Source organism: Rosa chinensis, chromosome 4 (assembly GCF_002994745.2).
Source record: "Rosa chinensis cultivar Old Blush chromosome 4, RchiOBHm-V2, whole genome shotgun sequence".
In the NCBI taxonomy this organism is placed as follows: domain Eukaryota; kingdom Viridiplantae; phylum Streptophyta; class Magnoliopsida; order Rosales; family Rosaceae; genus Rosa; species Rosa chinensis.
This window is the reverse complement of record NC_037091.1, coordinates 22,054,235-22,065,668: the sequence shown is the minus strand read 5'-3', so window position 1 is coordinate 22,065,668 and position 11,434 is coordinate 22,054,235. Positions and strand designations below refer to the sequence as shown.

At 38.2% G+C, this 11,434-nt stretch overlaps 1 protein-coding gene across 3 annotated transcripts; it reads left to right on the top strand.

Moving 5' to 3' along the window:
* Positions 1-1,808: 1,808 nt before the first annotated feature.
* Positions 1,809-9,003, top strand: LOC112196920 (calmodulin-binding protein 60 B). Of its 3 annotated transcripts, none has more exons than XM_024337404.2 (9): positions 1,809-1,870; positions 2,223-2,368; positions 3,142-3,217; positions 4,204-4,262; positions 5,518-6,011; positions 6,121-6,281; positions 6,389-6,592; positions 6,683-6,923; positions 8,114-9,003. In XM_024337404.2, the coding sequence occupies exons 2-9, from the start codon at positions 2,259-2,261 to the stop codon at positions 8,695-8,697; spliced, it is 1,929 nt and encodes a 642-aa protein (XP_024193172.1). In that variant the 5' UTR covers positions 1,809-1,870; positions 2,223-2,258; the 3' UTR covers positions 8,698-9,003. The 3 variants fall into 3 exon arrangements, with proteins under 3 accessions (XP_024193172.1, XP_040373949.1, XP_040373948.1); XM_040518015.1 differs by lacking the exon at positions 1,809-1,870 and adding an exon at positions 1,880-2,066 and having other exon boundaries at positions 2,221-2,368; XM_040518014.1 differs by lacking the exon at positions 1,809-1,870 and adding an exon at positions 1,880-2,069.
* The last annotated feature ends 2,431 nt before the right edge of the window (positions 9,004-11,434 follow it).

Below are 11,434 nucleotides of genomic sequence, written 5' to 3'. Positions count from 1 at the left end.
TTTAAAAAGCAAAAGAATTTTTTTATTTTATTTTTATTTTTTAGAGGATTGCAAGATGATCACCTCCTCCTTGCTTGTCAGTTCTTCTTTCTTCTTGATCAAAATTAACGAAAACATTGTATTCTTAGAAAGACTTTATAATTTTCCTTAATTTAAGGTTTTTTGTTTTCCTTAATTTTCTTCATATAAAAAAAAATTTACTTTTTTTTGGAGAATGCCAGACTTGCTCTGCCTCCGGTGCCCCCATTCGGTGTTGTACCTTCGTAGACTACGTACTTCCTCTTCTTCATTTACTCACAGAAGCTCGGGAATGCAAAAGAAGAAATTTGACCATCACCTCCTACTTTGTTCTTGTTCCTTCTTTTTTCTTCATTTCAATCATCTTTTCCACCTCCCAGAGATCAGAAATCACAGTTCTTGGCAAAGAAATTAGTGCAGTTACTTGATTGTACATTCTTGATTTATGTTCAATGTTGAAGGCTTTTGGGTTTGTTTGTGCAAATATGTGTGTTCAAGATTTCTGGGTAGTCATCTTTGTTGTTGGGTTTTGCTTCCAAGCTCAGGTTTTGAGCTCTCAGAACCTAACCTACAATCTAATTGAGGGTTCAACTCTTTCTCACAATTAAGGAAACTGCAATCCGGTTTGCACCAACATAATTACACGTCATGCGGAAACTGTAATGCATAAATTGGAAAGGAAAATTAGGGAAACAAAATTGCTCATGAAACATGAAACAGACAGCCCTCAATCTTTCTCACAATTTCCTTAAAACTCACTTCTTGCTCACTGTTCCAATTCAAACCCAGAAACATATTGATGGCAATTATCTAAACATCGCGTGGATTGATCTTTACAGTAGTCAATTTTTCCTGCCTCTTTCTCATAGCTTCCAAATCGGCTTTTGAGGTGGCAGCGATGGAAGCCATGACCTTCTGGAATCATGTTGAATCAAGCTGGCGATCTTCGACGCCGTGAGTGAGCTTATCCAAGGCTTTGCTCTGTTGCTGCAAGTCCTTGGAGTCCTCAATCCTATCAATTCCTTCTTCGGGTTGGTGAAGGCTGGGTCCAATCTGAGAGACGACAGTGATACTGGTGGCTCCATTGAGACCGAATTGAGATTTGAATTCGAGAGAGAGAGAGAGAGAGAGGTCTTCGTCGAAGTTCGAGTAGGTGAAGGCTGAGTCCGATCTAAGAAATGGCGGTGAAGCCGATGGCTCTGCTGAGACCGATGCGAGAGAGAGAGAGAGAGAGAGGGAGAGGAGAGAGAGAGAGAGAGAGAGGAACAATAGGGAGAGAGAAAAAGAAAAAGCAAGGGTGAATTAGATAAAAAAATATGAATTAAGACATGAAAAGACAAAAATATCCTTCAAGTAACAGTTTTTGTAACATAGCTAACGACTCCAGGTACCATTCTTCGATCGGGATAGGAACCTCAGGTACCATTCTGATATTTTCTAAACGTGAGATATTGAAATTTAGAATGGGGAAAATGTCAGGTACTGTACCGACGATTTTCCCTTAATAAAATAAAAATTCTCTGAAAATGAGACAAAATAAATAAAAAAATGACGCATGCCCAAGCTGTACAAGTGACGTCATTCGAAGTTTTCAAGCTGTAAATTTAACTACTTTTTTATATTATTCATTCGGACGCTTATCGCAAGCGTACAACCAAATCATTAACAAAGACCATTCCACCCACGGTCGAGATTCACGCCACGTAACCTACACTTCCACCTCACAAATCCTAACACGCCACGTGCCCCGGTTATTTCCAAAATATCCTTCCGATCTTCTAAAAGCACACAAGTCCCCGTGGTCCTCGCAACACACGATCATTGACACTCTGAGCTGAAGAGTAGTCGCCAGGTTAGACTCAATAGAGACTTCTTCCCCATCCCATTATTACAGAATTTTACAGGCTTTCCCAAAATTCTTCCCCAAAATTCCCCCAAATGTTTCTCTCTCACTTCCACCCGCGTTTTTCCCCTAAATTTTGAACAAAACCGCCACCAAATTTTTGATTTGAATTTGGTTTCCTCTTGTTGATTTGAATTTCAGCTCAAAGGTACTGCGCTTTGAATTTGATTGTGTCTGTGAAATTTGAACTGATTTTTGTGGTTTTTTTTTGTTTGGAGATAGTTCTCTGTTTTTGGTGTTTGTGATGTAAGTTTTGGTAGTGGAGTTATGGTTTTGCTTTGGTTTTGTGGTGGGACTGCAGATCTGGGAATCTAGGGTTACTGAAAGGGGGTAAGAAATGCAGAGACAGACTAGACTCATGGAGAGGAACAACTCCATGAGAGGGAAGAGGCAAATGGAAGGGGAAGAGGAGGACCAGCCGGAGCGGAAGCGGCCGGCTCTCGCTAGGTAAACTGATTGCTTGGTGTTTTCAGTTCAATCTGCTGATTTTTTTTTTTCGGTTGCCGATTCGATGAGTTGGCTGTAGAATTTTCCAGTTTGATGAATTTTTTTGGTTTTTATTTGGAGAATTAAGGTGTTCACTTGAGGAGTAGAGATGCTTGTTCTCTGTTTGACTGATGTTGTTGTGGGTCGATTGCGTGTGTGTTGGTTTAGTTGCATTTTACTTGCTGATTTAGAACACGAAATCGGTTAATAGTTCATTTAGAGAAGATATGAGTCACATGTGCTCTTAATCCGTCGCCATTTCTAGGACCATAAACCATAAGCACTTCATGACTTATTGTTTTATTGAACTAAAATTGTCTGTTGGCGTGTACATTTCATTAGTTTTTTCTTTTCTTTCTTCCTCTACTCTTCATTGGGTGCGTAATTTGGTTATAAGAGTTTTGACTGTGACCCTTGTATTTTTGGCATGTTAAGAGGTCCTAGGGAAGATAAGACACATAATGTAGCAGATTACTTATCATCATGTGGTAGTTTTAGGTGTTTAGGGGATTCTGAAATCCCCTGACGCAAAATATAAATTGGAAATCTTATGTGGAGTTTGTCTTGCCAAAGGTTTTAGCTAGACTCCATTTTGGATTTTCAAACAGCACTTCGGTTGCCAATTCCAGGAGTATCCTAAATTTTTTTTTTATTTGCATCAGTTAAATGGTTTATTGTTCAAATCTTTAAATTACTATGTGCTTTACATTCCATTGGACATGTTATATTTGCAGTGTAATTGTAGAAGCTCTGAAGGTGGACAGTTTGCAGAAGCTATGCTCGTCACTGGAGCCTATTCTTCGAAGAGTTGTAAGTTGGCTTTGGAGAGATTTCCTTTGGCGTGACTGTGTTCATGCATTCTCTTTTTAACATAGCAGAAATTATCTTCTTAACACCACTGATATACAGCTTATTTTCTCATTTTTTTCTTCTATTAAAAGGTGTAAAATTCAGGCACTTCATTTTTCTCTATAAATAAGCTTCATTTCATTTATCTGCTTCCTATGTAAATTGTCCGAGCATCGCATATGAAGCATCGTATACTACTAATCATTTTTGCTGAAAGTCATCCATTGATTCTTTCTGGTGTAACTCCTACAAACCAAATCTATCTCAACTCGAAACTTTGGTTGGTTGACTAAAGAGGATTATATCTCCGAAAACTACTGGTTTTTAATATGTTGTCTTATGAAAGCTTGCTATATTATAACCCCAGTTTGGCTAGATCAAGAACCTTGGTTGAAATTCTTTATAAGACAACCAGGCTTTGAAGCTACTGTTTTAGATGTCATATCCATTCGTAGTGCTCACTAGGATCACAAGTGACAAGGTTTATAATTCAGTGATGGAAGATAGTTTTTATGTAGTTGAGGGCTAAAAGTTAAGGTGAGGTGTTAAAGGCACTTAAGTAGTTCCGACATCATTTTAAAGATGAGGTCATTCATCAAAAATTTCGTTTTCTTCATGAATAGTTTGTTCAACAGAGAAATCTATTAAAACTCAAATTACCAAATTGTGTGTGATTAATGTAGTTAAAACAGAAAGTAATACATTCAGTTTTTAATGCATGTCATGTACGAAACAGAGGCAAATTGGAAGTACCTAAACAATTAGAGGTTCAAGCATCGAAGCGTTTTTATAAATGGCCAATTTAAGACCCATGTAGTATAATATGCATGTAGGTATTTGGTAAAAAAAGAAAGCCTAATATGTTATAGTTTGTGATTTTCCTGGTTATGCTATTTGATCTTTAGTCCTTATTTTTTTTTGAACCTTACTGACTAATTACTTAACAGGTCAGTGAAGAAGTGGAACGTGCATTGGCCAAGTTGGGCCCTCCAAGACTAAATGGAAGGTAAAAGAATGTGTTCAGAGTTTGTTTCTATGCATGAGATAATTTATTTCTTTCCAGATGTTAAGTGTGTCACACTGTCTGCTAGTGTGAATGTGTGTCTTAATCATAAACAATTCTTTTCAAGTAATAAATGATGAAAGGATGAGCACTTGTCCATTTTATGCTGACAATACGATACATTTTTAAAGAAAAAGAGTCTATTTAGATAAAAATCCTCTAACTGCTGTAAAGAAAACTTCTCCATATTTTTTCAAGAAAGTTTAAACTTTAAACCGACGCCTATAATGAGGTGAAATACATTATTACTCTCCAGGGTCATTTTCTCATTAACTTTCTTTTTCTTTTTATGTTTTTGATGGTCTGATAAAAGTTGGAATATATGCTTGGGGTTATTCTCCTTGGCAAAAATTTCTCATAAAGTGCAGTTCTTCCCAGTGTTTGATGCCATCACTTACTTAACCTGTTTTTCTGTTTGGATAGCTTATTTGTTAGGTCTAAGGTATTTTAGTTCAATCAACTATCATCTTTTAGTTCATTCCAGAAAATACGAAAACTATCACCTTCTCTTGCGTACAATATTAGGTGGGAGGAATCAGGATCTTTCATTTATAGATAAGGGAATTATCTGTTTCTGTCCTCTCAGTTCTAAGCTTAGTTTAGTTCTTATTTTCAGTAGTATGGGTGAGGATTCAATGATAACATTTGTATTCTTTGGAACCTAGACATTCCAATGCCTGATCTAGGGTGTTTATGGTTTGCCAGTTATTAGGTTTGTCTTAGTTTTGCTTCATTAAAGTAAGGGTTCTTGACCAGGGTTAAAATTAAATGCAATTAGTTTGAATATGGAAGGTTTCATTTCCTACATGTTTTTGGTGATATAGGTCTTTTCGTGTTGCTGTTCATATGTTATGATAGACCAGCATGATGCCGAAGGCTCTTGACATTTTCAAAGTTCAAAACATTATTCTGATCTCCTTGTAAATCTGGACAATGGGGTTGCTTTTGTTAAATTAACCTGCTAGCTTTTTTGTTCATTTGTTATATCTGAAAGGAAATGGTACATGCTTTTGAATGTAAGACCATAATCTGATTGAGATAAGTGGGGCTCCTTGATATGAAAATCATCATCACCATGAACTAGAAGAAATTAACAAAAAAGAAAAAAGAAAAAAAGATTTATATGTCACCGCTAAGAGTTTTGGAATTTTTCCTTTCTTTATTTTCATCTTTTTTTCTGACACTTGTGAGATTTTAGGTCTTCCCCCAAACGGATTGAAGGTTCAAATGATCGGAACTTGCAACTGCAGTTTAGGTCCAATCTGGCTCTCCCCATCTTCACAGGAGGGAAAGTTGAAGGCGAGCAGGGAGCTTCAATTCATGTTGTTTTATTTGATATGAACACTCAGCGTGTTGTAACATCTGGACCTGAATCCTCTATAAAACTAGATATTGTTGTGCTTGAGGGTGATTTTAACAATGAAGATGATGAAGGCTGGACTGAAGAAGAATTTGAAAGCCATGTGGTCAAAGAGCGTGAAGGAAAGAGACCTCTTTTGACCGGGGAATTGCAAGTGACACTGAAGGAAGGGGTAGGGACAATTGGGGACCTGACTTTTACAGATAACTCAAGTTGGATACGCAGCAGGAAGTTTAGGCTTGGATTGAAAGTTGCTTCAGGATTTTGTGAGGGCATGCGCATACGTGAAGCGAAAACAGATGCTTTTACTGTTAAAGATCACAGAGGGGAATGTAAGTTTATGCTCTTTTCTAACCTATCTTCTGCTAATACACTAACCTATCTTCTGCTAATACACTATTTTGAACTCATTTCTCTTTTCTTCTCTTTTGATCTTGACAGTGTACAAGAAACATTACCCACCAGCACTAAATGATGACGTATGGAGACTGGAGAAGATCGGAAAGGATGGGGCATTCCATAAGAGGCTAAACACTTCAGGAATACACACAGTTGAACAGTTTCTTCAGCTTGTGGTCAAAGATCCTCAAAAATTACGGAGTGTAAGTGTGGCACTCAGTTTGAGTTACAAACACACACAAACATATGTTATTAATTGTATTCTTTTATGCTTACAGATGTTTTTAAGTTTTCTGTCTTGCTGTTATAGATCCTTGGAAGTGGCATGTCAAATAAGATGTGGGAAGCTCTCCTAGAGCATGCAAAGACTTGTGCCCTTAGCGGAAAGCTTTATGTTTATTATCCTGAAGATACAAGAAATGTTGGTGTTGCTTTTAACAACATCTATGAGCTGAGTGGCTTGATTGCTGGGGAACAGTATCATTCTGCCGATACTCTTTCCGACAGCCAGAAGGTAGATGCATACCCGCCTTTTCTTTTTGTACATACTTTTGAACTAGAAGGTCAATTGCATGACACTTATAAGCATTTCATGTTCTTGCAGCTCTATGTAGATACGCTTGTGAAGAAAGCATATGAAAATTGGGATCAGGTTGTTGAGTATGATGGTAAATCACTTCTGAACACCAAGCAAAATAAGAGGTCAACTGCAGCCCGAAACGAATTTCAAATGGGCTCAATCAGTTACTCCAGTTCTTCAGACCAGCATCCGCAACTACCTCGCCTGACAAATCCAGTTCCCTCAGAACAGACTCTTCTATCTGATTCAGCCCTACCGATTGGAGGTAAGCATTATTGGCTGATTAAGGTTGTTTTTACTTCTTTTTTGTTGTTTTGTTTTGTTTTTTTTTGTTTTTGGTTGGGTTTCCCTCATAGACTTAAAGCCGTGAACGCTCCCTTGGGTTTGGGGAGTGGGTGGGGATCTCTATAGGCATATGAACATCATGACCTTTAAAGTTAAGTTTTCTTGGAAGTAGCTATATTTAGAATAAATTCTGGAAAATCCTGAAGCTATATGACTTGCAAGAGAACCCGGAAATGAACTTAAAAATATATTGCTACTTATACGCCCCCCATCTCCCACTTCCACTGAAAGAAAAATTGACACTTTACAGACAGCTATTCGGCATCCTGAGGTTGGCCCTAGTTATTATAAATTCAGAGATTCGTAGACCGAAATGCAATCCTGATAGACTGCATTGGTCGTGTCGTGGAATTGAGATGTGGCTTTGTAAAGTTAAGATATGAAGGCTATAAATTCCAAAATATTGGAGCATATGGCCAGTAGTTATGGAGTATTTTTGAGGGCATTTGTTATGATGGAAGTTGGGGATTGTAGGTTTTGTGTTGATCTTTCTGTTTAGCACTGAGCAAGATGAAACAGTGGCTTATGAAAAACTATGTAAAGGAGGCTTTAAATTGGTTTCCTCAGTTGTTCCTTATATATGACCTACGATCGTGGTGATCCAATACCACATAATTTTAGAATTGCCAGTCTCTATACCCAAGTAATCATTCCTGTGCTTATGAGTTCAGTCAATTTAATTGATCTTTACCAATGCTTAAAGAGTTTAAACTTGTGATCAAGAAGGTTAACCACGTGTTTAGATTAATGAAATTTTTGATATGCAATTTTTACTCTAAAAGCTGAGCATCTTTCTTATATTATCCTTGCCCTTTGCTATTCCAACTGTAAATAGGACAAAGTCCACCTGTTGGGATTAATGGGATTGCACTCCTGCTCTCTCTCCACCCCCCCTCTCCCTCTCCCTTTCCTCCCCAATTCCAGCTGTAAATAGGATATAAGATGGACACCTGTTGGGATTAATGGGATTTTATTCCTGCTCTATTTCAAGTTCTGAGAACTCTCTCTCTCATGCATGTAGATGCACCGTACCATCCAGTAAAAATGTTATTTTCAGATGCTTAGACTAGATGTGGTGTGATTCATTTTGTTTTCTTTTGTCCTCTTTAGGGTATAATGATAATCTGTCAACAAGGTATATGACCCAGCAACAAATTGTGAATTCAAATTCCCGTGCCCAGTTTGAAGGCACCTCATTTGCACTAGATGGCCAGTTGATCAACAGCTCTCATCAGCCTCAAAGCATAACAAATGATGCCAATGCTGTTGGCCTGGCCCTTGGTCCTCCACAATCATCGACATCAGGATTTCAGGCTATAAATTCTTCTGTTCAGCCATCTACTCTTAATCCTTTAGATGACTGGGGAACAAGCCGAGAAAAAGGAGTTGATGACTTCTTCTCAGAAGAAGATATTCGCATTAGAAGTCATGAGATGCTTGAAAATGAGGATATGCAGCACTTGCTCAGAATCTTCAGTATGGGAGGCCATGCCTCTATTGATATGCCTGATGATGGATATGCATACCCATATATGCCATCTCCAATGCCCAACTTTGATGAAGATCGCACACGTCCTGGCAAAGCTGTTGTTGGGTGGCTGAAAATTAAGGCAGCTATGAGATGGGGTTTCTTTGTCAGAAAGAAAGCAGCTGAAAGGCGGCGGGCGCAGCTTGTGGAGTTAGATGATGATTAGAAGTTACTCCAAAGATGCTATAATCTTCTTGCTATGAAGTGTTTCTATGTGGTGATTGTTATTCCATGAATCAAGTCTTCCTTTGCACTTCAATGTTATACTGCAAGTTAACTTTTAACTATCAACCAGAGCCAGCCACAAGTTTGAGATATTGGCACTGATTGAAAAGTGAAAACTTTAGTCTTGGTAAATGACTGACACTTGCGGTAGATCTGATTGATAGCAGGGAGTATCTTCTTGTACAGCTGCCTGTACAGTAAGTAGTTCTTTTTTTCTTACTCATGAAGGTTTTCTTTTTTTTCCTCACCACTCTTCAATCCATTTGTGAATGTTTTATTGCCTCCCTTGTTGACATATTAGGGTTCACTTTCAATATTTAGAGGTAGGACCTGATGTGTTTTAATCATGCACAAGAATGCTGGCTAGTGTTTTATAATGTTCTAGTTGTTTGTGTAATTTTTATTTTTTTGGTTACAAGTTGTTTGTGTAATTTGGATCGACTGGATTTATGAAGTATATTTTTACTCTATTTCCTTTTATGTTCCTACTTGGCTTGAATTCTTGAGTTCTCATTATTTTAAATCCCAATTTAGGACGATAGAATTAGATCTGTTACCGGGATTATGTATGGTACATATGCGGTTAGTGACAGAGTAGAAGGGTTTAGGGTTCTTGATCAAATGCCTAAATAAGAGGAGCTCGTTACTCCACTAAAATATTTATGCGTCTACTTAATCCATTTAATAGCAAAATTACAATTTTGGGGTCTGGAAAATCAGTAAAGTACGCATTGCCACCACTGTCTCTGTTACCTCGGCCGTTGTGGGAGTCTCTCTCCTCGCCGTAATCGGAGTCGGAGTGTGCCCATTTGTGCGAGTCACAGTGGGCAGTTTGGATCAAAATTTCGGCTGTTACCTCGGCCATCGTGGGAATCTCTCTCTCCTCGTCAGAATTGGAGTCGGAGTGCCGCCCATTTGTGCAAGTCACAGTGGGCAATGGGCAATTTGAAATCTCAAAATTCCGGTGGCTTCGAAACCGGCGCGCACTGTTGTCCACCCTTCGTCTTCGCCGTTGTTCAATTTTGCTATTGTGGGTGTGTTGGCTGTGTTCATGTCGAAAATGTCGATACCTGTGACTCAAGGCTATTTGGTTGCGATTGGAATGCTGGTTGCGTATTGGTTTACGTTGCTGCCTGAATGGACTACTTGGGTGCTGTTGGTAGCCATGGCATTGTATGATCTCGCGGCGGTTTTGCTCCCTGTTGAGCCGCTGAGGCTGTTGGTGGAGCTTGCGATTTCTAGAGACGGAAGAAATTCCAACTTTGGTTTTTATGATGCCCTGCCTGTGGAGGCTGATCCCGATCTGAGGGGAGGTGTGGGTCAGAGGAGGGTTTGGGAGATAGGAGGAACGAGAGTGAGAATAATGAAAATGTTGGTTCTGGTTTAGGCGAGAATGGAAGTTCCGGGTTGGGTGATAATGCGACTGCTAATGCAACTGTTTCATTCATATACAAGATGGATCAAAGGGTTAAGGGTTTTTAGTGGTGAGGGAATTGAAGGTGGAAATGGTCGTTGAATGTTGGTCTTGGTTTTGAGACGAGGATGCGTGGAACTATGAGAAGCTATGTATGGTTCTTGAAGTGTACAAAAATAAAAGGTGGTAATTGCATGCATTGGAAACGTGGGGGCTTTTGATGAGCCCTGAGAATTGGTGATTTCAAGAGATAGACTAGAACAGCCATAACGATTCCCATTAATGAGAGCAAACCCATAAACAACAGTGTAGTCTTAAACAAAAGGGATAGAGATGAAGGTCAAACTGGGTCAGAGAGAGGAAATTGGTCTCTAAGGAAATTGTTTTTTTTTTCCTTTCTTAAATCATTGAATGGGAATGAGAATAGTGTAGTCTTAAACAAAAGGATAGAGATGAAGGTCAAACTGGGTCAGAAAATTGGTTTTTGTTCAAGTAAATACACATATTTGTGTTTGGCCTAAACTCTAGATTACTTTACCTAGATGTAATAGAGTTTTGAATTAGAGATATTCTCGGAAATATTAATAGATATCCGATTAATTGTACGATTATATTTCCTTGTATAACTCTGATTTTAAGTCTTGTAATTCTCTATATAAAGAGACCCCTATTATCAATGAAAGTACGACTCAATTATCTTCCAATTCAGTTTTCTTTAAACACGTTATCAGGACGAAGCCCTAACCCTGAAACCCTAAATTCATAGCCTTCAAACCCTAACCACCACCGCCACATATATTAAAGCCCTCAATCCCAGGATGGACAAATCAAATTTGTTCAACCTGGATTATTCATGTTCAAAATGGTAAATCACGACATTAAATGCCTTAACTATTTTTAATTTGACTAAAAATTTATAGAAGTGATACACTCATGGAGATCCAAAAATCTAAAAGTCTAACGATCAGTCTTTTTATATGTGCCATCTCAATCTTTTTATATGTGCCATCTCTCTCTCTCTCTCTCTCTCTCTCTCTCTCTCCCCATCAGAGATAGAGTGAGAGTGAGGGTCCTTTTATTAAGAGATTTCCTTTTTTTGGTTATTTCAAGGGATTCATTGTGGGACTCACTTTTTGATTACATATCAAATTTTCAGTCAAATTGATGATTGTTAAGGTATCGAATTAGATTAAATCAATGGACAAACCAAATCTCTCCAACCTGAACTGTTATGTTTATAATTGTAAATCATAGTTATGAATGC

Bases quoted from the DNA above. Each gene is read 5' to 3' on its own strand.
- LOC112196920 (XM_024337404.2), top strand. From the start codon at position 2,259: ATGCAGAGACAGACTAGACTCATGGAGAGGAACAACTCCATGAGAGGG. The intron at 2,369-3,141 runs GTAAACTGATTG...TTATATTTGCAG, and splicing joins AAGCGGCCGGCTCTCGCTAG to TGTAATTGTAGAAGCTCTGA. The intron at 3,218-4,203 runs GTAAGTTGGCTT...ATTACTTAACAG, and splicing joins AGCCTATTCTTCGAAGAGTT to GTCAGTGAAGAAGTGGAACG.